At 35.0% G+C, this 27,679-nt stretch overlaps 2 protein-coding genes across 2 annotated transcripts in view; one reads left to right on the top strand and one right to left on the bottom strand.

Annotated features, from left to right (window-relative positions):
* The first annotated feature begins 443 nt into the window (after window positions 1–443).
* On the top strand, window positions 444–21,723 carry LOC128990429 (splicing factor YJU2-like). Its single transcript, XM_054412790.1, has 8 exons — window positions 444–782; window positions 4,054–4,154; window positions 9,676–9,787; window positions 12,318–12,485; window positions 14,411–14,598; window positions 15,060–15,183; window positions 17,886–18,127; window positions 20,937–21,723. The coding sequence occupies exons 1-7, from the start codon at window positions 759–761 to the stop codon at window positions 18,123–18,125; spliced, it is 957 nt and encodes a 318-aa protein (XP_054268765.1). The 5' UTR covers window positions 444–758; the 3' UTR covers window positions 18,126–18,127; window positions 20,937–21,723.
* Window positions 21,724–21,930: 207 nt separating this feature from the next.
* Window positions 21,931–27,679, bottom strand: part of LOC128990428 (neurotactin-like) — a 78,628-nt gene continuing 72,879 nt past the window's right edge. The window contains exon 13 of the mRNA XM_054412789.1: window positions 21,931–25,469. Coding sequence (XP_054268764.1) covers window positions 25,191–25,469 — 279 coding nt within the window. The 3' untranslated portion in view covers window positions 21,931–25,190. The remainder of the gene's footprint in view (window positions 25,470–27,679) is intronic.

The raw sequence follows: 27,679 nt of genomic DNA, 5'->3' as shown, positions 1-27,679 counted from the left end.
ATTTTATTTGTTTTAGTTTTAGTGACTTTTGCCCTGTACATTTATGTATTATTATGGCAATAAAAAATTCTGATTCTGATTCTGACACACAGACACACACACACACACACACAGACATCACTTCGAAAACCACTTTTTTGGTTCCAGGGGGACCCAAAACGAATATATCCACTCAAAACTCAAACTCGAAAATTTTGACGAAAACAATACTTTCTCCATATACTATGGTATAGGGGGAGAAAGTAAAAACACGCTGGCGCTGGCTCAAAACTTGATGATTTAATATCAGACTAATGCTTGTGACCTGTGCCTGCCTACCATAAAAAAAAACACGCTGGCGCTGGCTCAAAACCTCAAAACTTGATGATTTAATATCAGACTAATTCTTGTGACCTGTGCCTGCCTAAGATGAAATGAAAACAGAACAAAAACAGTCACAGTGTCAACTAAACTAACTGTTCTGTCTAACCTTAACCTATAAAATGTTATTTTCCAGTTTCTGTTCTGCCTGTTGTTATTCCTGATTGTTTTGTGATTATACGTTTGTTTTACTTAGTTTAGTAGTAGTTAGGTAGTCTTAGGTTTTTACGGTTCTGTTAACTTAGATCGTTAGGTATCAGTTCTGAGCATTTTGCTCAGATAAGTGATAGGCCTAACACCAATTAGTTTTAATTTTAACGAAAGGCTTGTAATTTGTTTGCATTATAAGTAGGCCTATAGGCCCTAATTTGTAACAAGTTTACCAAGAAAACACCAAAATGTCTGAAAGAAAAGTCTTAAATGTAAGTACAAATCCCATGATCCTAATAGGCTAAGTTATATCAAGGATTTTTAAAATCAACCTTTTTCAAGTTCATAGGCATACTGTAAGAGGTGAGCTAGGCTAGTAGATTTTTAAACTTGGAAGCTTGTTTTCACAGTGTAGTAGCCTGCTTTACTTTTTAAACCAGGGGGTACAGTTACTTAACCCTAGAGCTAGCAGTAGTGTAACACTGTACTGGCATAGGGAAGTTATTGATTATATAATACGCAGAGGATACGCGTCCGGTAACCGGACGTGGATTAGGCGTCCGGCAGTTACTGTCATAACCTAACCTAACCAACCAAACTTGCTGATAGTGAAAAAAATCAAATGAAGGTTCAATTCTCTTCATAACATAAAATTATAAATGCCAAAAATTCTAACAAAAGATGTACAGTTAAGAAGAAATTACATTCAAAGCAAAATCTGTGACAAAAAGTTAAAGTTACTGATGGGTTTTGAACCGGGGACCTCTCGCATATCAGTCGAGCACTCTATCCACTACACCACGAACACTGATGGCTGAACATCGTATCATTGTGGTAATGGCGTTCCGGGACCCCCTACCGGACGCCTAATCCACGTCTGGTTACCGGACGCCTAATCCACGTCTGGTTACCGGACGCCTAATCCACGTCTGGTTACCGGACGCCTAATCCACGTCTGGTTACCGGACGCGTATCCTCTGTGTATATCATATCATTTTTAAACCATCATAAAAATTAGAAATAGCAACATAACTATGGATTGTTTTATATCATTTTGTTCGGAATAAGACAAAGAACATAGGTGATTTACATGGTTGCCACAAAAAAAATTTTTGTTTTTCCAAATTGTGGGCATTAGGCCCTAGCCTATTACTTTTTTTATAAAATGTTTTTATATTCCATCGTTTAGCATCATAAGGTAAATTGTAAAGTTGTGGTAAATTTTTTGCTGATTCCAAAAATATATAGTTTATATAGCTTATTTTGTGTATTTTGTTTGGTAGCCCTATTACTATGTCGATCGTACTCCCGCGCTAGTACCAAATAACCACCCAACCCAGGTCATGTACAAATCCGTACACCTTAGGCCTATCTATACTATTATAAAAAAGAGGTGGTTGCTGTATGTATGGGAAAAGTAAACGCGAAAAATACTGGTCGGATTGGGCTGAAATTTGGCATGATGATAGCTCACATTCCCGATTAACATATAGGCATATTCTTATTTCAAAAATCCTTTCGGGCTCCGCCCCAGTGGCTCTGGAGTTTCCCATCCCATGTTAACCTTATGAGAAATGAAATTATTGAATCTTAACAGCTGTTTCAATTAAACAAGTTGGTTCTGTTTTGTGATGTTCAATAGCATTAAAGTTACAAGGATTACCAACAGGGTGCAGCACTTGCACTATTATTTCTTTTACATTTATGACAACAGCTAATTTACAACCAAAAGGTGAGTGAGCGTAGCGTACGAACTTCAACCTGGAGGCGAGTGAGCGTAGCGAACGAGCTAACCTGAAGGTAAGTGAGCGTAGCGAACGAGATAACCTGAAGGAAAGTGAGCGCAGCGAACGAGCTCCAACCTAAAGGTGAGTGAGCGTAGCGAACGAACTTCAACCAGGACGTGATTGAGCCATGCAAACGAGATCATCTTGAAAATTAAGAAGTTAAACGGGGCAAAGCCCGCGGGTTACAGCTAGTATAATATATAATTCCAGGGTACTCTGGTTTGTATTCTTATTTATTACAAAAGTAGCCCAAAAAAGTTAACAAAACTAAAAAAAAAAAAAATTATATATAGGCCTACCGAACACCGGCATTGGCGCCGTATATCCGGCGTCGCCGTTTCGGCCGCGGCCGTTCGCGCCGTATATCCGGCGTTTGCCAGCGCTAGGGTTAACTGGGCTACTCTCATATCGATTAAAAATATCGATTAGATTACTTAGTAAATCTCTATATTGATTTTTATTTATCAGCAAGTTTGTTTGGTTAGGTTAGGTTATAATAATTTCATTTAATAATTGATTTAGCCTACCTAAGGCTAGTTTAAAATATCGATATTTTCAATTGATATTAGGGTTGTCCAGTTAAAGAAACTGTAAGTTACCCATCGAATGATTTTTTCTGATGGATTGATATTTTATTTTTCCATGGACTGATAGGCCTAAGTACTGGTACTAATAAGTTAGGCCTTAGAAATTATTTTCGGTGATCGGTACAAATTGTGAAAGTTTCTTTTTTAATGTCAAGTTAGGCCTGTTTTAATTGTTTAAAAAAAATAACCGTAGCCTACATCAGGCCTAACAAATCAAAACTTTATATTGTAAAAGGCAAAACTAAAAGGCAAAACTAATACAGATGTAAGACAAGTGGGCATAGGCCTACATTAAGTTCCGATATGTCTGATAGTAGTTTATCAAAACGGTCATGATTCTCTGCTTTTACATACTCCCGCCACATGTATTTAGCAAGATATGAATCTAACTTAGATGGTGGGGTTAGAAGTTCTTATGAAGTTCTCATCTTCACATTAAAAAATTAATTTGGTTCTTTCCTGGCTGTAATATTTCCCAAAGTATTTTTTTTTTTTTTTTTTTTTTTGGTGCCGATAGCAGACTGCATTTTTACTAGACAAGTTAGGCCTACACAGGAGAAAGCACCTAGGAAAAGCGGTTCAAAACTATTATGTTATGTGTTGTAGACAGAGTTGCCACCCGTCCCGATTTCGGTTCCTTATGCCCGTATTTAAGCCCATGTTAATCCGGTAGGGAAAGAGGCAATGTTCCGATTTTTTCCTGATCTAAGGTGGCAACCCTGGTTGTGGATGTGCCGGAAATTGAACCCGTCCCTCCTGCACTGAATTCTGTGATGCTAACCACTGGGCTAACACACATAGTTTTGGTAATTAATTGAGGCAAAAAATTTACATTTGGCTCCATCATAGCTACGGATAACTTATAGAAGGTTTATTATTGACAAATAATCAATAATATTACCTACACTGAATTATACAGGGTGTCCCAGAACTCTCTACCAATATTTTAGGGCATCGTTCCTGAGTAAAAAAACATATCTAGGCCTAAATATCATATTTAAATTGTCAGGAAGTCGTTAGTTACTCACACAGCCGCCATTTTTTTTCACTTATTTTTTTTTCTCTAAAAAGTGGTTAATACGAAATTGAAACTTTGCAAAAATCTTAGCAAAATATGAAGTAGGGTATTGTGGTATTGGTGCTTAATTACTAATTTTTTCTCTTTCCAGAAATATTATCCTCCAGATTTTGATCCTTCAAAGATTCCTCGTATGAAATTGCCTAAAAACAGACAGTACACTGTTCGTCTTATGGCTCCATTTAATATGAGGTAAGTTCTTATTGCTGCTTTTATAATTGTATTCATTTTAAAACGTTTTTATTAGCTCGCTTTCTTGTACAGTACAAATTTTGCAATCAATTTTATACTAACTTCCCGATGAGCTAGAGACTTGAAACTTGAAATATAGCTCACAAATGGAAGACAATGCAATATTATATCATTTATTTATTTCATTTTCTATGCATGGAGTGTTGCAGGAACAAACATTTCATGTAATTTTTGCAATTTTTTAGTACTCTTACTTAGTTTTAGTTTTTTTTTACTTTTTCCATACATTTGTCATGTTCACGGAAATAAAGCATTTAATTTCATTTCATTAATTTAATTTTGTCATTCAATTTTCATATTTCTTTTGGGCTACGCCCCATCGGCTTCCTAATTTTCCTTGTTAAAATTTTGAAAGAATGTAAATACTACATATCAATTAATTTAAGGTGACACAGTACTCCCTATCCCGCCCATGTTAAAATTGTAGTTTATAGGTACACATAACTTTAACAAATATTAACCTATCAACTTGAAATTTTTGTACTATGTTTAATACATTATTACCAACAATAATATGAAACAAAAAAAGTTTTTAGCAAAATTAAATTGTTGGTATAATTTTTATAAATTTTATAAAATATTTTGTAATTTTTTAACATAAAATATTTTTTTATTTCAAAGGTTTTTGGTTGTCATGGAAATTGGTTCGTATTGTTGTTCCTTATCATATAAGGAACACACACACAAATTTTTATTGAAATCTATATATTTAATACGCGACATGAAACTTTGTGAACAATAAGGCTTTTTTGTTTTAAGATTTAACCCCACATATTATATACCAAAATGTTTGTCTAAGTGTGAAGATGTGCAAACTGGCTTTAGATTTTTAAAATATATCTTTTTAAGGGCGTGGGCTGCCCTTAAAGTTCCTTCCATAAGGATAACATTGTGATTGATTTTAATGTTATTATATTCTGAAACAGATGTCATTATAAAAGTTTAAAAATCCCAGCTGTTCGTCCCTAAATGCTGTCCCTAAATGTTCGTCTAGGTGTGTAGATGTGCAAACTGGCTTTAGATTTTCGAAATATATATTTTTAAAGGCGTGGGCTGCCCTCAAAGTCCCTTCCATAAGGATAACATTGTGATTTATTTGAGTGTTGATATTCTGAAACAGATGTCAATACATTAGTTAAAAACAAATTAAATCCCAGCTGTTTTGGTTTTAAAATGTAAACAGTTTGAATGTGTTTTAAAATAATTAGAACCCCGACAAAGAAACGTTACCTATAGGACACGACGGGAGAAAAGTTTTACATTTTATTTCCGTTTAAACATGCCAAGGACCCGACGACAAGGAAACATTACCGGTCGGACACGGCGAATCAATATACGGCAAGCAATGCAAAACGTAAGGAGCCCAGACGAGGAGCTGGAACAGTTAGTGGCAACGTGTATTTACAAAATTGCACTGACAAATACAAGAATTCAGCAGCATTCACTTGGCGAGATAGCATTAAAATGTCAGAAATGTGGTGCGCTACATTTTAAAGAAGAACAAAGAGGACGAGGCGAAGGATTTTCATCCTGCTGCCATAAAGTAAAAGTGAATCTACCACCATACCGAGAAAGCTATTATATCCAGAGCTTACTTAATGGAGCAAATCATTTGAGCAGAAACCAGAAAGAGGACATTAGATCGTACAACTCTGGAATCGCAATGGTCGAGCTAAAATTGAAGAAAATAACGGTGGAGGGCCTTTTATGTATAAGGTGTACGACACAATTTATCACTCAATTGGCACCTTTCAACCGTCCGAAGGGGAGCATCCTACATATGCCCAAATGTATATATACGGCGTCAAAACCGATGTTCAAGAAAGAATGCTAAACAAAGCTAATGGCTCTTGCAGCACTATGAACTCCTGCACATTTTGACACAACATTTGGTTGATATTAATCCATACGCGCAAGTTTTCAGCATGATGAGTTCCGTCCTGCAATATACTCCTTACTCCTACTGAACAGCAAAAAGAACTTAGAATGCATATAGTCAACGATCGAGCTCAAGACCAACGTCGATTCAACGACGCAACTTCTAACAACGTTGCTATAATATCCTAATTTATTATTCGTGCGAACTCGCGCGGGTTCATCTAGTTGGATTATAATTGAGGAAGAAAAGTGTACCTGACTAAAAACCACTTGACTTTCTGAAAACGACAAAAGTACCCCCTGTCACGGGTAGTAGTAGGGCCCTTGGGCATGCTAATGTAAGAGTGTATAAAAGTCACTGTATAGGCCTAGCTTAAAATAATTTTTTCTTCCATAATATTTTATATGTACGTGTTCAGGAAAGTGTGTTCTACAAAACTAAATAATAAAAAAAATTAATATTTGACGGCGTACCCTCTGCATCTTGATTAGTAGTAGGACCTTTAACATGCTCAATTAGGCTGCAATAGTTTATAAAAGTAGCTGAAAATTAAAAAAAAAATTTTTTCTTCCTTAATTTTTATTATCTACGTGTTCAGAAAAGTCTGTTCTACAAAACTAAATAATAAAAAAATACCCCCGCCGCAGCAAACCTGCAGACTAAGCGAATTTCCATTTGACTGATTGGATTTACACTGAAATGTCTACTTAAAAATTTAACATTTATTCTTGATTTAAATAGAATTAGTTTAACAAGTACTTAGGTTTGCTGCATCAGGGAGGGTAAAACTGTTTTTTTTTTTTTTTTTTTAAATGTGAATAGTTAGTAAGAAATAAAAACATTTTCCAAATTTGATCAAAATATGTTCACAAACAAGCAAACTACAACAGTTTACTTATTCTCCATAAGAATAACATGGGAATTTTAAATTTACAATTTTTAGGAATTTTCTCCGTAACCATTAGGCGCATAATAACGCTTCAATATACTAAATTATTTGTTTTTTTTAGGCTCTACAAAATGGTTTGGAAAGAAATTGCTAAATTTTATGTTTTTGGGTCAAAAATGGGAAAAACCTATTTTTACCCCATAAAACCCCCCGTAAACCCCTGAGCCGACCCCTCGCACCGCCCCCAGACGAACAACTATTGGAAGCATGCTCCCCATAGTGACAGTGCGAGTGGCCGCCCCACATCCCTAACAAAATTGAAAGGCCGTGGGTGAATATCAAAAGCAAAACAAATAGTGAACTAGGGACCTCAAAACGAAAAAAAAAAATCGGTCCCGTGTCCAGGTCTTACCATGAGTACTACGGTAATAGCTTATTCCCTATATGGGAAATTCGCTAAAATTGAAAAAATTTTTTATATTTGAGTACTGTGTTACCTTAAATCAGCTGTAAATACTTAAATTTGACAGTTCGAAGAGCAGAGGTTAAGAGGTACGCTCCCAAGAGATTATATATACAATCAAACATTTCTAAATAAAGATAAACAATCTGATTGCAGATATAAAGGTGTTCGTTAATAATGTCAATTGTTGTTTAAAAAAAACTTAAACAAAACGTTTTTAAACGCACTAAAAAGTACAAAATAATTTATAAATATGTGGAGAGTAGGCCTATAAATACTTGTAATTAATTTAAAACGAAAAACGTGGGGTGCATGCAATTGATAATACATTAGTTCAATAGGTGAAGGTAATTGTAAATTATCTATTGCATGCACCCCGCGTTTTTCGTTTTAAATATTACAAGTATTTATACTCTCCACTTATTTATAAATTATTTTCTACTTTTTAGTGCGTTTAAAAACGTTTTGTTTTAAACAAGTTTTTTTATTCATAAATTTTTTTTTTTTTATAAATTCAAATGGGTTTTAAAAATTGACATCTTACTACACATTGTAGTCTGTTGTGTAGAACAAAGAATAATATGACATACGGTACAAATTTTTTTGATAACCATAAAAATATTAGATATAACTTAACACTTGAATTTCCAAATTATTGAATTTCTTCCATAATTGCTGTCAGACTTGTTTAGGAATCGTTCCTCTTAAACCAGTAATCCATAAACTTCAAATTTTGATACTATATATTTTTCCAAATCATAGGGGATAGTTTTTGTATATATCTTCACTTTTTTTTATGAACTTCCTTTGGCTGACTTTTGATTGTCTTGAGACGAATTGTTGGGTCAATAATGAGATCTAATCTCTCCCCTTGTCTATTGCAATAATGTCACTCCGCCTCACAGAGCCCTCTTCTTCTATAGCTGTGACCTCTTAATAGACCTCTTAACTTTTTCTTCAGACTTGATTAGCTATGATTTTTATTATTTTTCTTAAATACACTGCACTGTTTCCCGTCCCTGGACCTCCCATGAAGACTTCTAAGGGAATAACGTCTCTTACCATCAAGTACTGTTTGAACTCAGCTTTGGTCAGGCACAACGTCCAGCCAAATTCTTATTGATCTTATGACATCCTTTAAAAATAACCACCCCATTCCCTTTATATGGAAGCCTAGACTAATTTTGATACTCTAAGTCTTGTAAGATTTCTCGCTGTATCTTGGGTTTTGTTTTGATAAGTAAAATTTAGTTTTTTTTTCAGGCAAAACCTAATTCTTCATCAAATTGTGGAATATTAAGTAAGGTGGGGTTACCCATGTTTTAATACACAACATATGTTTTTATGTTGGTTTTATAATTCCCACATTGATTTAGATTTAACCCAATCCTTTTGTTTTAGCTAATTTCCCTATAGGGAAGTAGCTATTGCGGTAGGTTTCTTAGTAAGACTTGAGCCCGGGCCCGATTTACTTTTTCATTATGATGTCCCCAGGGGCCGAAAACACTATTCGCTAAAATTTATATATATATATATATATATGTCCGTGAACACAATAACTTGAGTGATTTTTGTTAGATTTGGATACAATTTGGTTTAATTAATTTGGGATAAACTTGAATGAGTTCATGAAACAGCAAGACCGGACGATGGGAACGGGGTTTTACGGGGGTTATATGGGGTCAAAATTGGTTTTTCCCTATTTTTGACCAATGTACAAAATTTCCCAATTCCTCTCTAAACAATTTTAAAAAGCTTAAAAAGACAAATAATTTAGTTTATTGAAATTTTTTGTGAGGTCATTGGTTACAGAGACAATTCAAAAAAATTTTAAATTTCAAAATTCCTATGTTATTATTATGGAGACTATTGTAAAATGTTGTAGTTTGCTTGTTTATGGATATATTTTGATCAAACTTGGCAAATTTATTTCTTTTATACTAAGCTATTAATATTTTACTTAAAAACACACATCCTTCCTCCTTGAAGCAGCAAACTTAGGTACTTGTTTAACCTAAATGTTATTTAAATAGATTTAATTGTTTATAAATTCAGACAAATGGAAATTCGCTTAATCTGCAGGTTTGCTGCGGCAGGGGTATTTAGTACTTATATAAAACATAGAATTTGACATAATATCAGGCTTACAAGATTTTTCAAATAGCCTAAAAAAAATTGTTAAATTTAATGAAAAAATATTTTACTAGTACTATACTTACTATTGTTTCAGATGTAAAACATGTGGAGAATATATATACAAGGGGAAAAAGTTCAATGCTCGTAAAGAAGATGTTGAAGGAGAAGATTACTTTGGGATCAGAATCTACAGGTTTTACATCAAAGTAATTTTTTGATACAGTTTTAGAAGTTACAAGTTAATGTGTTGGTTGCATGTCTTACCATTTTTATCAAGCTTAATTTCTCTATTTCAGAAGAGTAGGCCTATCAGGGAGTGAAGTACACGTATAAATTTAAATTCTTCTGTTGATTAAGACTTAATTGTTTAATTTTTGGTTGGGAGGTATTACTGGAATATAACGTTAGGTCTAATTAGATCCTGCTTATCTTATGCTGTTGTAAAACTTTTAAGAGAATAACATCTTGATTAGCAGTGTTGGGAAGTAGCGCGCTACAAGTAGCGACGCTACTTTTAAGATTTTGTAGCTTTAGCTGTAGCTAGCTACATTTTTGAAGTAGTTGTAGCGGAATTTTAGCTACTTTTCTCGCTACATTAACATTGATTGAGATAGTGATTTTTATCACAACCTTACGTGAAACAACCTTTTTCAAACTGAGATTTTAAAGAAAATTAAGCCTACTTTCTTGGCTTCATACAGCTGGTCACAATCGTTTCATTACCTATTACAACATTGCGTGGACATGGAGTTGCTGTAGCTGTAGCTAAGCTACTTTTTTGGAAATGTAGCAGTAGTTGTAGCTAGCTACATTTTAAAAGTAGCTTAATTAAATATCTTAAACCATCTATATCTATATAAATATCTTAATTAAATATCTTAATTAACCATAGCGTTAAAACTAAGGTTGCCATAAACAAAGTTTTAGAATCAAATAAATTGTCTTGTAACCTAGAATTAAATGAGACTGCAAACAAAGACATGTCGAATGAGACTTTTGAAGACGAAGGTGACGCCCCATTGGCGGCAACCAATGACAATGTCCCACTCCAGACTACATGGGTCAAAAAAAGATAAATGAAATGAAGAAGGCTGTGAGTGAAACTCCGAGAAATGAAATCAGACTGGAACCAACGACCCCTGTATGTTGACCCCCACCGCACTGTTGAGTCTTGTTGAGACAATTACTGACGCCTTTGAACATAATGAGTCAATCCTCCTCAGACTTTGCGATCTGAGCAAGGCGTTTGATGTGGTGTCCCATAAGCTACTGATAGGCAAACTAGCAAAGTATGGTGTGGGCGGAACTGTGCTGAAGTCCCTGTCCTGTTATTTGGCAAATCGCAGGCAAGTAGTTGTGATAAATGGGGCCTTCTCCTGCGTTAGGAGTATCTCACATGGAGTGCCACAGGGCTCGGTGCTCGGCCCTCTCCTTTTTAGTGTAGCGGTGAACGATTTGAGGCTAAATGTCTCCACCCTCCTATTCGCTGACGACACCACTCTGATATCTAGAGGAAGCGACATTGAGCAACTGCATATTGAAGCTGACCATCTTTTGGAGCTGGCCAAGAACTGGTTTACAGCAAACCGCCTGAAATTAAATGCAGCTAAGACTCAGTCCTTGCTCTGCACACTGAAGCCACTAACCGAAAGAGATGAGGAACTTCTAGGTTTCTGGTTGGATCCCAAACTAAGCTGGAGCTCACATATTGATAGGGTATGCGCACGGCTATCTAGGGTTATTTGCCTCCTAAGGAAACTTCGGAACATCATCCCGAAGCAATTCTTGATAACTGTGTACCATGCTCTGTTTCATAGCCATCTTATGTACGGCTTGGTACTTTGGGGCCATTCACCAGCAGCACAGGACATATTATTGCTCCAGAAAAAAGCTGTAAGAATCATAATGTCAGCCGACTACAACGAACATTGTAGGCCCCTTTTAAAGACCTGGGCATTCTTACAGTCTTCAGTCAATATGTATTGAACATCCTAATACTCCTGAAAGAGAATGTCCATCTGTTTGACCGAAGAGAAGTTCACCACCGCTATGACACCCGGCAAGCACTACACCTTGACATGCCGCGTTGTCGTCTCACCCGCACCCTCAAGAGCTATCCCCGCTATGCCATACGGCTTTTTAATACCTTGCCGGATAAGGTGCGGGATATGGAAATCACCTCCTTCAAAGCTGCCATCAGAAATAGCTTGGTGGATAGGCCACTGTACTCACTGGAGGAGCTGAGTAAAGAACCCCTAAAAGTCACATAAAAGCCTTCATTACAAATGGGGAACACGTTTTATTTACCGCCACAGCCTGTTTAAGTTGTATTGTTTATATGTATGTAAATAGTAGTGTTTATTTTTAAATGTATATAATAACGCAGTCTATCCGACATTGTCGGTCAACGACGCAGCACACAAGTATCAAGTATCAAGTAAGTAAGCTTCCCCAACACTGTTGATTAGACGTTTCTTTGACAACTTTGTTATATCTGAAAGTTTCAGAAAAAGTAGCGTTAGAAGTATTAAATCATTTTGAAATGTCATCCATTAATCTTTAACATTTTCAGAACACTCAACATATTTTAAATTTTGAACACAATCAATTTCTTACATAACCTACATAGCTTGAGTTCATCTTGCAATATTTCTTCCATTAAGAAATTATCGTATCTAAGTACAAATAAAATTTTACGCTTTGAATTATCCCTCTAAGCAGATACTGTGGTTTCAGTGTACACGATGTCTTCAAGAAATATCCTTCAAAACAGATCCAAAAAACACAGACTACGAAATAGAGGCAGGGGCAACTCGTAATTTCATGGCTCTCAAACTGGCCGAAGAACAAGCTCAAAGGGAAGAAGACGAGAGAAAAGAAGAGGAAGCTAATAATCCAATGAAGGTGAGAACAATATATGCTAGAGAATCTAAGCTGTGGTTGGTGGTTGGTTCAAAATTAGACCCAGACCCCTGTCCTTCCTAGCTTTGCCCTTATTGGCCATTAAAATCTTAAACAGGTTTTGGCACACCGATAATGCCAGTCTTTTTCCATACTGGTACCCTACTGATTCAGGTTGGATCCCCATTGTAATAATGTTTTTAAACACCTGGCTTTTCCACCTTAACTTGGGTTATACATTTTTCTGAGCATCCTATCTTCTAAAACTAAAAGTTTATTTTCATCTTAATGGTATTTCTTATCTGTAAAGTAGAACAGAGTGGATTACTGAGTAATATAATTATTATTTTAATAGTTTTTGTTATTTGAGTTGAAGAAACCGTAGTTATTGATCTGTCTGCCGTTATAATGATCCTAACCTAAACTTAACTGGTGTTCTAAGTCATTTACCAGGGCTGCCCTCAGGGTTGGTGGTGCCCAGGGCAAACATGTTCATGGCGCCCCCTTCCCCCCAATAGTAGTTGTATGTTAGTTTTTTGCATTGCCACCAATACTCACACAGCATACCTTCTTAAATAAACACAGCATACTTGAAGGATAATTACATTATGAGTCATATTTAAATGGCCACAACCTATAAGTCAAATTCACTGGCTCCTCTTCCCAGACTTCATTGAATGTTACATCATGTGTGCCTCGAGGGTCCCTCCTTGGCTCTTTCCTGTTTGGTCTATTCATCAACGACATTGGTGCGTCCCTCAAGTCCAACTTTCTTCTTTTTCTTGATGACATAAAAATATTTAGAGAAGTTGCATCTGTAAACCTACACGTTGAGCTCCAAGAAGATATTGAACAGATTGAACGCTGGTGCCATATGAATTGCATGCAGCTCACGGTAAATAAGTGCCTAGTCCTAACCTTCGGGCGGGAGGAACAAAAACAAGCCTTTCTTTGACTATACCCTTAATGGCACAATCTTGGAGGGAGTCAATTTGGTTAATGAATAGGAATCCACCTATCTCCTAGCTTGGAGCTAAATGTTCACATCACTAATGCCTGGGCCTCTGCAAATTGTACACTGAGACTCATTGCTCGGACACCTCAAAATGCCTTCTCCTCTGCAACAGTTAAGAGTCTTTATTATTATACTTTAGTCCGGCCCATACTCGAATATGGATCTACAATTTGGTCCCCCCACCAGTTAGGCCACTGCGATTCCCTTGAGCAAGTCCAAAAACGCCTTCTGCGCTTGTTGAGGGTGAGGAGTGGTCTTAGGTACACCGATGTCAACACCACTGAAATTATGCCTCATGCCTCACGCAGAATTGCTCTTCACCTTATATTCCTTCATAAGATCGTGAATGGACTAATTGATTGCCCTGAACTGCTGCAACTCTTTGACATAAATGTTCCCGCCAAGGGCTGACTTTTGCCAAGCATCATCACTGCACGTCCTATGTTTACCACATCACTCTGCAACGCTTGATGCACCAGGGAAACAAATCACTGTAATAACTGTCACTGTCACTCCCTATATTCCTACCGCCTCCGCCTTACTCCCGAGTTCCGACATTTAAGTCCCAAAAAGTATGACAGCGTCTGACAATTGGTTGCACGTGAACTTCCTTTATAGTAGTACCAACCCTACTTCATACTATATTACATTTACATTTAATTTTACCTTTATATTACCGGGGGCAATACCTATACCGGGGGGCAACCGTTGCCCCCCCCCCTTCGGACGGACCTGAGTTTAGCTGTACAAGGCATAAACCTCTTTGGCCAGACAATACTTTTAAACTGGAGTCAAATGACAGGATCGACTTAATCACAGACATAGATTTATATTTCAGATAAACACTTATGGTTACACAAAAATTATGTTGCAGTTGTAAAGCAAATAATAGCGATGTTTTCAACATTTTCAGCTTTTGGAAAATAGAACCCAGCAGTCAAAACAAGAACTGGAACTGCTTGAATCCTTGGAGGACCTGAAAGACCTCAACAGAAGACAACGAAACATAGATTATGACTCCATGCTCAGCAATTATAACACTAAAGAAGCTAGAGAGAAAATTTTAAAATTGCAAGAAGAACAGGATGAAGAGTTTATTAAGTAAGTAAACTACAGTAAAGATTCAATAACCAGAGAGTTTATACGTAAATCCTATCTATATTTCCTTTATCAGGCGTTGTATTTCAGTTTATTTTATAGCTCACAATAAGTTCATAAAAACATAAAGGTTTTCAACAAACGCAGATCTCTATTTCTTCTCAAGATGTCCCCATTGCAGAGAAATTTTAAATGAATCAATTGGGCTTTGGACTTTTTTTGTGTCCAACCAACTGCTTGAAATGAATTTTAAAGTTCATTAGTTGGTTATTTAATCTTCTTATGTTCCTAAACTTTACTGTATCTTTCTAAAAAAAACTATAATTCTTGGTACAGCACAACAAAATAATTAGATTAGATTAACCGAATACTAATCTATTATTATTCATTATTTGCCAATCCAATAATGATTTCAAGCCTTAAAATGCTCCAAATATTTTAAATGTAATGAGTGAATATTTCAGATCAGTGTTCAGCAGTGGAAATAAACGAGTAGTCGAGGAGGAGATAGTAGATGCGGCAGATGAGGAGAGATCTACTCCTGCGACAAAAAAACTGGCTGTGGAAAAACCTGCACCCAAAACTCAGGTAACACAAAAAACAATCTAGTTACTAGTACAAGTTGACAATGGGAGCCAGGCTCAAATTCTCTTGCAATGAGAGCAATTCAAAAATGTATTGGGCAAAGACAGTTAATATTTTAACATTTTTCAAATGAATTTTAACACTCATCATAATTTAATCCCATCATTGTTCTTAATGCCTTTTTCTGTAATTTTAGGATTCGAGTAAGATTTTTCTTTGTTGTATATAAGAATACAAAATACATTAGTTACAAACCACTTTATTCTACCATTAATGCATTTCATTGAAGTGCTTATTCATGAAGTGTTTTTGAATTGAATCAACACGCTACTGTTGTTTTTTAAATGCTCATGTTTACGTTTTTGATTGAGTGTGATTGGCATTTGGAATAGGCTAACATACAATTTTGTCATTGTCATTGTTTACACTCTTTTATTATCTTTATAAATATATCAGAACACTTGAAGGGCAAGAGGTGTTACACAAGAGGTCTTACAGATAACCACATACAATTCAACATTCAACTGCAGTGAAAGAAACATACACTGTAATAGCTTTGATATTCTATAGAAATCAAGCACTGTTACATCGTATCCTTTGACCAATTCATGCGGTTTTTTACAGAACAGAAAATTTTTGGGTACGTTAACATTTACATTTTACCTTAGATATCCGGTATGCAATATAAAAATTTGTAGGCCTACTGGTAAAAAATTACCCCTAAATCCTAGATTAATACAAGTGATTATAGCTATACCATTGTCTTTTGGATACCGAAGTAGACATCCCATAAGCCAGCTCTCGCCAATTTAAAAAAAAGTTACAGTTTATGCCCGCCACAGAGTGTGCTAGTGTCTTGTATTATATTTTCTACCTTATTTTGTTTACTAAAATACAGTAGACTCTAGACTCCTTCTTATCCGGACACCTTTTAACCGGACATCGGTTTAACCGGACTACACTCTGCGTAAATGTCATCTCTTTAACCGGACAATTGTTTCCACATCAGTTTAACCGGACTAGATCGACAATACTGTGGGCATTACTGAAACGACTGTTCTCGTGGGAAAGATTTGAGACCAGCGATCACGTGCCTAAACACAATGCTCTCCTTAATTTAAGTAAAATATTTGGTTTGCATGCATTAAATTTAAATGGTCCGTTTTAATGAGTTTTTGGGGACACCTGTTTAACCGGAAAAACCGTTATATGGACTGGCCTCGGTCCCATGGAGTCCAGATAAGAAGGAGTCTACTGTAGTTGACTATAAAAATATGATACAAGTACATATACTTAAATCAGTTTTTGACACCAGCCCAGTCTGGGTTTTCTCACTTCACATCCATTTTGATTCAAACTGTTAACATAGGGATGAATTGTCTAGTTCTAACTATAGTCAAAATATACACTCTGAAGTTAGTCAGCAGTTTTGGTATTCCTCTGCTCCGGATACTAAAGTAGACATGATTTATGTGGGTCAGCAGTGGCGGAAGCGTTTCACAAACTCCAAATTCTACCAGCTTCAATATGAAAATATTTAAATAAAAGAGAGATTTATGAACTCCAAATTTCCCCAGATCTAAAAGCATAAATTTTAAAATAACCATCGTTTCACAAACTCCAATAATATTAATTAAATTTAACAATGCAAGAACTGCCTGCAATCCGACGGTGGAAACTTCTGGTTGGGACTGTACTTTTTGAGTTGTTGAAATTTGGAGCTTGGGAAACGCTCTGCTTATTACCATTGGAGTTCGTGAAACGATTATTTGAAATTTATGCTATTGGACTTTGTGACAGTTCGTGAACTTCTCTGTTTATTTAAATATGTTACCATAGGAGTTGATGAAATTTCGAGTTTGTGAACCTTACCCGCTTTAGGTAGTTTTTACTCAGTTCTTTGAGTCCAATGAGCCTCGGTTAGAATCCTTATAGTTCTTTGCACTATGATAGCTGATGGGGAACTTAAGAAATGCTATAGTTTAAACAAGTTGCCTTTCAGTTTGGCACGGTTTAAAAGTGGTTTAGGAATCAGATTTTTTTACAAAACTATACTTTATTGGTTGATTGAAATTGATCTATTTTTTGTTTCAAAAATGGGTACAGTTTTTACCCGTAGTGTGCAATATATTTATAGGCTGAACACATGTGCCTTAGCAAAATCATAACATGTCTAGTGCTTAGAGATTTCAGTCATGGAGGCTAGTATTTTGCACATCGCCAATGATCTTTTGCCAGGTGTTTTAAAGAGTTATAATTCTGTTAATCTCACTACTTTGAGAAAGTCTGTATTAGGAATAAATTTAAAAGTTATTCTGTAACCTTTTAATGAATCTCTTGTATGCATGTAGCGCATGGACTCTATTTACCTTGTGCATGCTAGCTGAATATTATCTTAAAACACTTTTTAATTAAAAATATAAAAAAAACTAAAACTGTCAGTTAAGGGAGGTGTTCAATTTCATTTTAAAGTAATTAATTTATTGTTTATATAATAGATTTAGTTTTAGAGGTGCCAACTCGGCAGACGACCGAGAGGTTATTGCTGTAGCGAGTAGGCACGTTCCCTGCTTGGGATGAACTTGTTTAAGTATTGAGAATTTTGAAAATAAAGCGCCTTTTCATTTCATTTCATTCATTTTCATTCGTAGAGATGAATTGTTTTACTACATCCAAAATCACTTGATATTCATGTGGTTTTGCAGACCCAAACAAACTCGTCTTGGACCAAGAGTGTGGGAGTGATGGGGAAGAAGCCGTTGAGTGGTCTGGTACGTCTGAAGAAACCTGATGCAGCTACAGGCAGTCCATCAACCACTTCAGCTACTGTCCCAACAACTTCAAATATCCCCGCCTCTTCAGCCAATGGGGAAACCAAGAAACCCCAAGCGATTCTGTCCCTAGTGGGCGCTTACTCTGATAGCGATGGCAGTGAATCTAGTTAATGGTTTGTTGTTTATGTATTTATTTGTGTGTAATATTAATAAATGGAATCTTGGAATTTTAATTTTTTAAACCTTTTTGCTCGTTTAACACTAAAAAATCACATAGATCATTCCTAAACCTAACGTGTTAATTTATGTTTAATTTTCCAACATTGTTACCCATGCAAATGTAATGGTTTTCATGGCTCATTAACCGTCTTTCAAGTTGGTGATCGTTAAAATTATTTTTATTTTACAGTAAACCCTAATTTATTTGGACTTATTGGGATCTAAGTTTTCTGGGTTCTGGATAATATTAATATACTACTAGTACTAAATAAGTTTAAGTTTAGTTTTGGGGTAAGGCAGCCGTATTCCAGGGAAAATTGGCTAAATATTCTTAACATTAGGCTAAATTGAACACCAATTTAGGATATAAGCTTGAATTGGATGTTCTGAATTAAAAAAAAAACCTAAAAAAACAAAAAGTGTACAGTAAATGCAACAAGATTGCCTAGTTTAAAGTGGCACAGTCTTAACATAGGTATTCAATGTTTTAAAATGTGCTAGACAGATTAATTAAAATTCATAATGGTTGGATCTTACTGAATGACGGTTTAGTGAAGTTTTATTATCAGCATTGGTAAGCTTTACAATTGAAACAATCTTTAACGAATTAAATCAATCATCTTTTTGAAGCTGTTATGTTTGAGGCAGTTTTCTCAGAAAAGCGTTATTTCCCCTTATACACTCTATACGGTATAAACTTTTAACTATCTGAAGATTGTTGATTAGTTACTATGTCAGCATCAAGTTATAAGTACTATTAACTAAATTAAATTGAACATTTCCTTATGGACAATCCCTTCCACTTGTTAAGCATCACTCCTTACTGGTGCACAATTAGAAATACCTGAAATTATTACAAAATCAGGGCTATCCCTCTTCAACTTATCTAAGAATATTTGTCAATCATAGAGATTATTCTGTAATTCGAGATAAAGATTATTTATCATATAAACAATTTAGGTAATCACAATTTTCATAATTCAGATTGAGTCTGTGAAAAGTGTTCAAATAAGTTTATACAAAATGGTTTTGTACAAAATCATATCAGTTTTCCTCTTCATTTTTATTCTCAAGGTAAGTTCAATCAATGAATTAGGTTCTTTTAAATTAAATACCTGCACAATTTTAAAGTTTAAGTGCTGGATTAGTTGTTAATGTGTTAAAAGGTAGGCTACAGGTAAATTGGGTATTGTATAAATACCTAGATATTTTTTGGGTAAGTAAAGAAAGTGTCATAGGTACTTGGATTCCTGCTTTCCCCATCTTTAATTTTTCTACAAATGCCTTAGATATCTTGAGTATGTTTTTTCATAACTTCTCAAATAGTGCTCTCAAATAACTTTACATGTAGGCGGTATTAGACGGATTTAAAAAGTATTTCTTCCAAAATTACTCGGATATCTTTATACTTTACACCTATTATAAAATCATTAATGTACAGTATAAATGTAATAACCATATTGAATAGTGTTGGAATTTATATTAGGCATACAAATTAGAAGCTATTTCATTGTTATAATTCAATTTTTGTAAGCAAATCTTGGACAAACCCCTCATTATTTTGTGGCGTAGCATTTATTTAACATTTTACATTTAAGAGACTGTAGCATTCAAAATTCAGTTCGTAATAATAATTGTTTTGATCTTGTTGTTAAAAATAAAATTTAGTTGTAAAGTAATTTGATACTTCTTATATTTCTGCAGCTGGACAAGGGAGTTTTTTACTGTTCAGCTTATTGATTTTAATCATTATCATTATCAATTGAGATGGGGACGCCACCTAGGTGCATATTTTAACAAAATAATATGAGTAAGGATGAGTATAGAATGGAGTGAGATGATCTTTGTAGCTTTGTTACTGACTAAGGCCGGGGCCACACTTGTAATTTTTAACCAGTGAGACTGTTTTTTCCGTTTTCACGTGCGTTTGACCGGGGCCACACTCGTCTTACGAGATAGGTTTTTCGGGCAAACCAGTGAGACTGATAGAGCATGCCACGCTTGCAATAAAAATCGTCCGTGTCCGTGTGCCGCTGGTAAAACCAGCGAGACTGACAAACGCGTTCACGGACGTTTTTACTCTAGTGTGGCCTGCCCCATATACCGTAATATATCTAACAAACCCACGGGTAACGCCCGTGGAAAAAATTCAGCGAGATAAGATGAGTGTGGCCCGGCCTAACCCTTCTTGAGTCACAACTTGAGTTAAAATAAATATAAAATAAGATTGATATGTACTCAAACACAAACATTTCATTTGACCCTCAATCTATGAAACTAATTTGCATAATAGTCACATACTTTGTGTATTTCTTATTTTTAATTATTTACATTTTGAGGTTACACAATTATTATAACAAATATACATCGTGTAATTTATCCGGTTTCGAATTATTCTGCTCATTGTGAATTTTAAAGGATTTTTTCCTATTTGTAAACTTAATCAAAATTTACTTCTTCATCATATTACCTTATCTCAAATATAATTACTTGTTTTTATAGTACTGCGCGAAATTTCAAAACAGTTGTAGCATTTGTAATTCCAATATTTGTTAAACATAACAATGCACAGATAATTCTTTAAAGTCTCGTTTACACAAGGCTAGTAGAGCAGGCAGGTTACTGTCTGGTTTGTTCCTCAGGTAACTCGAAATGAATTAGAAGCAAGTAATCTGTCTGCTGTACTGGCCTCGTGTGAACAAGGTAAAGTATAAATAAATACATTTTATTTGGAATAAAAAGTAATTTGAAATATTTCCACAGGTCAGTGCATTTCCAGGAGATTCTCAAACACAAGACCTCATACCCTCCTCTTCTCATAAATCACTTGGCAGTCTAAAGGAGTTTTACGGCACAGCTAAGAGTACTTTGGACAAGTTTCAATCATGTGGTACAGAAACCCATTTAGAAATAGTATCTTTGGCCTTGTTGAAGTATGGCGATTACAAGGCTTGTGTTAATGCAACTAGAGAGATTGCTAACTATGAAGAAGTCTTGATTGATCTCTACTTCTACGTCAGGTTTATCGGTACCACATTCTTCGATTTAATTGAGAATATACTCGGTTGTCGACATGAAGGTGGAATTTTAACAATCTTAAACTGTACTGTAACACAAGTCCAAAACAGTGGACCAGAATTTGATGAAATTCTGACAAGGGCACAGGGCTTGATCGAAGAAGTCCAAGATGATACTGATAACCTAGTATATTATATTAAAAAATGCTTTAGTCGCAGCTCCAGTGAATTCTTCTCAGAATTGAACAATCTGATTGAGAAATGTTAAAAATGTATTGTAATAATTTTATTGTTGAATAAATTTACAGATTTTACTTACAATACTATCCTATGGACTTGTTTAAGGAGTACCTGACTATCAATTAAATGGTCTATCATTTTCTTAGATGTATTGAATACTTCCTTTCAATTGCATAGACAAATGATATATACTGTAAGGAAACACGTAAAAATTGCCTTTAGCTGATCCATTCTCTTTAACCGTCTCTAACTAAAGAAGTCTATATTAGCATGAAATATATCGATGTTATGTTTGTGATCTTGTATTGTGTATATATTAGCTCCTGTACTCTGACTTTCTCAAGTCATCTAGCTGAACTCAATCCCTTTCAAGAAAACTCAAATCTAGAAAGAGGAATTTTTAGTTTGTATTTAATTAGTTTCAATTAAAATTGATAAAATGGAAATGAAATAAAAGATGGAAGTGGAAGTAAATGGAATAAAGTAAACCAAAATGTATATCAGTTAAATTTTTATTGCTACGTACAATATAATTACACTCAAAATGTTTATCAAAACACATCAATAGACAAGAAATGTATGTATATAAATATTTAGAAAATAACATTCTGGCTTAACAAAAATATCAGGCTTTACAAAAGCACAATACAAAAGCTACACTGATGGACAAATTTACCTGTCAACTATTAGACATGATAAAAATTATACTGTAACACTTTAAGTAAAAAGTTTTGGTTTGTGAAAGACTTGGGGTTGGATTTCACTGTGTTACTTTACAAAATTTTCCCCAACAAATTCTAGATTAATTTAACCATTTATATTTTACATCTCAACTAACAATTATTATTATCTCATACTTCAATATCGGTTTTGATTTTATTACAGTGAACCCTTCATATCTGACCATGACGGGACCGAGCCATAGTCGGATTTCGGGGGGAGCATAACCTGCAGTTTCCAAGACATCAGTCATTTTCTCCCGTGACCCAAAATCCTTGAGCGTAACTTGTACTCTGCGACTTCGGTAATCGTATGCCGCGATTCCGGTAACATCCACTTTCAGTCAACGGATCGCGCTTGGCGTTGGCCCAGATGATCGGATATCTTGAGGAGTTGGTTATTCCAAGGTCGGTATGGGGGGTTCTACTGTAGAAAAATTGGTATCATAATTTGGGTCATCAATGTTAAATCTACAGCACACAATTAAATTGCAATACAAATCTAAAAGGTAATCTAGAGGATACAAAGGTGTTAATTAATAAAAGGAAAGTATAAGCTCAATTGTATTGAGTGAGGTATAGTATTTATTTGTGCATTCCCTCCTCATTCTTATACACTTAAGAGTTACCTTAATTTGATTCAAAGATTCCATGAAGATTTTTATTTATATTAAACTTTGTCCTCTTTCTGGAAAATGTTATACACTAGAGAAATATTACTTTCCATACTCTATCTATACTCACTTTTAAAAACATAATTTTGTTTTTAACTATTACAAAAGGAACATTAAATCCTAGAAAACATTTGCACTTATTTAATATGTTTGAGATCAGTCCTGATTCAGGCAGTCGTTATTATTTATTTACTAACTCTAAAAATAATTCTAGACTTATAAAATGTCCTGTGGCTAATTTTATAGAGATCTATAAATATTTTTGTATAAAAATGCAAAATTCCTTACTACTTTATCACATTTGACCGACTTAGAATTTGGCCTTCATCTTTCTGAATAAATATTACGTAGATTAGTGTTGTAGGAACTAAACAATTGAAGAGAAATATTACCATTATAGCAATGAGCAAACTAAATCATCTCAGTGGGTCGACATTCAAAGAATTAAATATTGACAAGACTCTGTAGCCATTCAAATGGTTGCTGTATGTGTGCGTGCTACATCATACATCATCAATTATTGATATGGGGATGTTGATGTTACCTAGGTGGGTATTTTAACCAAAATATGAGTGAAGGATGAGTTTAGAACAGAGTGAGATGATATGTGTAGTTTACCGACTAAGAACAGCTGTTTCATTAGTCAGGACCATTTCAAAAGACATTGGGTGAAATCCAAATCCCGCTTAACACCAACAGTTCTTAGCAATGTGGTAATGCCATGACCTGTTGATTTGGAACACACCTAGCTGTAGGATCACCGATCTAAAAAAATTGGTTCCTCATACGAGAAGGACTTCTTCTGTAATTGAAAACTCTATATGCTGAAACCCTATTCGTAACTATAGAAACCGTTATCCAAGTGGAGGACACACAGGCTTGGAGTTACCACAATTGTTTCTCACCCAAAACAAGATTTGTTGCTACAATGATCAGTTTCTTTTGTTCACAGCTATCAGTTCCAGTATTTACACTTGTGAATATCGTAATGAAACCTTACTTAGAGTTACTTGATAATTTAACCTGTTATGTATTTGAAGCTCATATGACTTTTGTTACGAATTAGCTCTTTAGAAACTGATTCATGATTCATTTGAGTCGTTGCAAGATTCATTCACATTCAGTTGAACAAACTGTTGGAATTCACCCATTACTAGAATGTTTATTCATCATCTTAAAATTGACTTGAATTGATTGAATTGTTAGAGAGTTGTAAATACAAAAATAATCAGCATGCATAAGGATTTGATACATCTACAACCAAAAGTTAGGAATTAGAAGATAATTGGTATACTGACGGAAACACCATACTTGGTCATGGTTGCATACAACCAATGTGTAAACAACCAGACTGTATGTTGAAATAAATAACAAAGTGTTATTTGAAATTTTGTTCAAAAAATCACTATGTTGTCAACAAAAAAAGTATAACCGTTCTTGAAATTTTCTTAAAAAAATAGTTAAGAATCTTTCAGTAAAATCAATGAAGGAACTCAATTAAATGACATAAATTCGTTTATCAATATCATATATACATAAAGCTACTACTGAGCATATTATTGTGGATTTAGCAAACATTCACAAAATATTAACGCCCAATAAAAAAAAGTGTTAGCAATATTTTACAAACATTAAAGCTGTTCATTGGATATAAATTGTAGCTCTTGCTAAAATGATATTGCTAAGAATGAATATTCCTTAAATAACATGTTATGTAAATATTGGTGGCCCGTTTTTGTGAAAGGAAGTAGGGATAAGGTGAAAACGATTACGCGTGATTATAATACAAAAATTAAACAGTCATCGCTTACGTCTAAAATAAATAATTACCTCTAAAGTTATTACACAACATACCCTATATACATAATAAAAGTATAGTTTGTTTTAGAAACATACAAGAATGTTATCAGGGTTTAATTTCTTAAACCCTGAAAATGTTATCAAGGGCAACAAATTGAGCTACTATGTGAAGGTCGTGGTCTTAAATCTTGTCAGTTCACACCAACACCTCACTTTTCCGTAGAAAATTCCCTGGTAAACAAAATTTTTTTCTTTACATGTAAAATGTAATCATTTCCAAGTTTTAAAATGGAAAAACCTGAATGCCATTGATACAATACTCAACATCCTCATATGTTTAAAAAAACAATAAATAATTTATACTGTACAAGCAATATTGTGGTGTAGATTTTAATGATACATTGTAAAAACATAACACATTAATTCTTTCATTAATATCTTCAAAAGTAAAACTTATCAGAACAAATTATTCCCCAAATAAGCAAAACAATGAATTTCTTCATCCAATTTGCAAAAGTATTTACAACTTAATATTCAAACGATTCAGGCTATTTTGAAACCTTTCATCTAGTCGATTCGGGCAAATCGAGGCACAATGTCTTTTGCAAACCAGAAGTCGCAGTTTGGATATCCAAGATTCGGCAGAGCGTCTTGACCAATCAGAAGGATCTTGTTGTTGGAAGCGTCGGACGGATGGTGATCAAACTTTCCGAGCGAGACGAATCGGTAGAAAATCTGTTGTATCGCCGAGACGTACCGTCGTTGTTCAGGAGTTTTAGGATTGTAACGCTCCAAGATGGCATCGACATCAGCATTCACATCAGCAACTCTATGTTCACCTCGAGGCTGTAAAAATTCACAAATGATGGTTTTCTTTTAATAATTTCTAGAACGAAGAAAATACAGAGATGCGGTATCATCTTAGTATTCAATCTGTAGACTGTTCACTCAAGCGAAGTGAAATTTGCTAAATAAGCAATCGTAAGGTGTGTCAGCGTGTTGATTAGTAATTGTACAGTTTTGGTTTGTTGTCAGACTTGGTCAAATGCACACACACCTAATTCCCCTAGCTGAAGAATACATAATTATATGGTTGATGTGGAGGGAGGAAGTGCAGATATACACCTGTAGCAACCTGAAATCTGCGAGTATATTCGGGGCCGGATTTAGCATTTTGGCGCCCCTAGGAACAATTATCTTTTCGCCCCTAAGTTAGTTCTGTGAGGTACCAAATTTTAAGGGGGGTAAAAAACATATTGCTAGTCAACAGACACCATAACTTACCCGATTTTTATCCACAACATCCTACTCCTAGGCCTATGTGTTGGCCATAGCTTGGGCTATGGGCCAAAGAACGTAGGCCTACTTTTAATAACAGTGAAGTACACAAACACACCCACAACGATATATTTATTCATAATAGCACTTCGTTTCACATAATAAAGTTAAAACGACCGATTTTACGAATATTTAACGCCGATTACAACATCACTTAACCTCGAAACGGTGTTTGTTGACCAACGACAGACGACGACGACAACTAGACCGGCTCAACAGGTGAATTTCCGATCAGCTGTTGGCTAGTTCTCAAACTCACCACCAGAGCGATTAAGCCTCGACCGAGGAAATCATGATTTGAGCCGGACAAGATTATTCGCTGTTTGACCACCAACTAGCTCGCACGGGCTACGAATACAACGAAACGACACTACGATATTATTACGAAGGTTAGCTACCATATTAGTTAGGCCCATTTTTACGTTTTACGTTCTTTCTGTTTTATCTTACGCATACTTAACTTATTATACCTTTTCGTTTTCTTAAATTACCGATTCGAATTATCTAAATTTAATATCTAACTCACCTGATGAAAGGTTGCAGATGAGTCAAAGAACACATAAAATCACACACATAATAATACTTAATATTTCGCCTCTTTCAGAGGCTTCTTCAGAAGTAGGCCTAGATGGTAGTTACAAGAACAACAGTTTAAAATAGGATGACACAGTTTGAATTCAAAATGTCTGACAGGTTGTCCAACTGACACTACACAAATAGTAGAGTTAGCTGTGTCCTCTCCATCCTATATATTTATTTAATCCAAGCTAAATGCTTTTTCCTAAAAACATAACCTAAATTTAATATCGTAACTTGAGTCTTGACCCGCCAGTTCCTGCCTGCCAGTGACTAGCGGTGGCGATCGTTTATTTTATTTTAATTAACTAGTTTCGAAATTACGATTTCTCCGTTCGCTTAACAAATAATTATCACGTCCAAATTATATCTCGTTTTCATCGTTTTAATCCCCCGAGACTTGTACAAGTAAATTGGTTAAATTTACTTTTCTACAAATCATTATAATAAGACCTATATCAGGCATAATTTCTAGGCCAGTACCTAGTTGGCTTAGTCGTAAATCCGGCCCTGAGTATATATCACTGTAGAAAACAAAAACAAAAAGAATTGTTTAATATGACACACAACACAGGAGAGTTGTAACAGGTAGTCTATATCATATTAATTCTACTAAGGTCAGATGCTTGTCTCACGCAGAGCTTGTAAAAAGTCTGCTAAAGTTTACCAGGTTGCTACAGTTTAACAGGCCCTGAAGTAGACAACAGGATTTACAAACCAACAGAGTCAGGCCGATTCACCTTGAGACAATCAATCAGTTTTAATCTCTTCACCCAACTTTGATACGATCTACTCTAATGCTGCAAACTCAAGAGTGTTATGTAAATGTAATCATTTACTAATCTTTCAGATACATGATAGGGAAGGTTCTCAAATGAATGATTTAAATTTAAGTGAAACAAAAGTCTAAAATATGCAAAGTGATCATACATTTTGTATTTGATACTTGTAGTCAGCGGTTATATTAATTAAAAATCTTCCAGCAGAGGTTTGATTGAGCTATTTTGTATGAAACATGCATGCTACAACATCCCTATAAATGAAATAACCAGGTGTGAAAAGTGATAATTTCATCATTTCATTTTTGTGATAATAAACTATTGTCGGGACCACGTAAGTTTGCAGTTGAGGGAGGAGCCTAT

Source organism: Macrosteles quadrilineatus, unplaced genomic scaffold (assembly GCF_028750875.1).
Source record: "Macrosteles quadrilineatus isolate MER2022 unplaced genomic scaffold, UCM_ALF_1.0 Scaffold_3__2_contigs__length_128488019, whole genome shotgun sequence".
Taxonomy (NCBI): domain Eukaryota; kingdom Metazoa; phylum Arthropoda; class Insecta; order Hemiptera; family Cicadellidae; genus Macrosteles; species Macrosteles quadrilineatus.
This window is presented reverse-complemented; position numbering and strand designations above follow the sequence as displayed.

Bases quoted from the DNA above. Each gene is read 5' to 3' on its own strand.
- LOC128990429 (XM_054412790.1), top strand. From the start codon at position 759: ATGTCTGAAAGAAAAGTCTTAAAT. The intron at 783-4,053 runs GTAAGTACAAAT...TTCTCTTTCCAG, and splicing joins CTGAAAGAAAAGTCTTAAAT to AAATATTATCCTCCAGATTT. The intron at 4,155-9,675 runs GTAAGTTCTTAT...CTATTGTTTCAG, and splicing joins ATGGCTCCATTTAATATGAG to ATGTAAAACATGTGGAGAAT.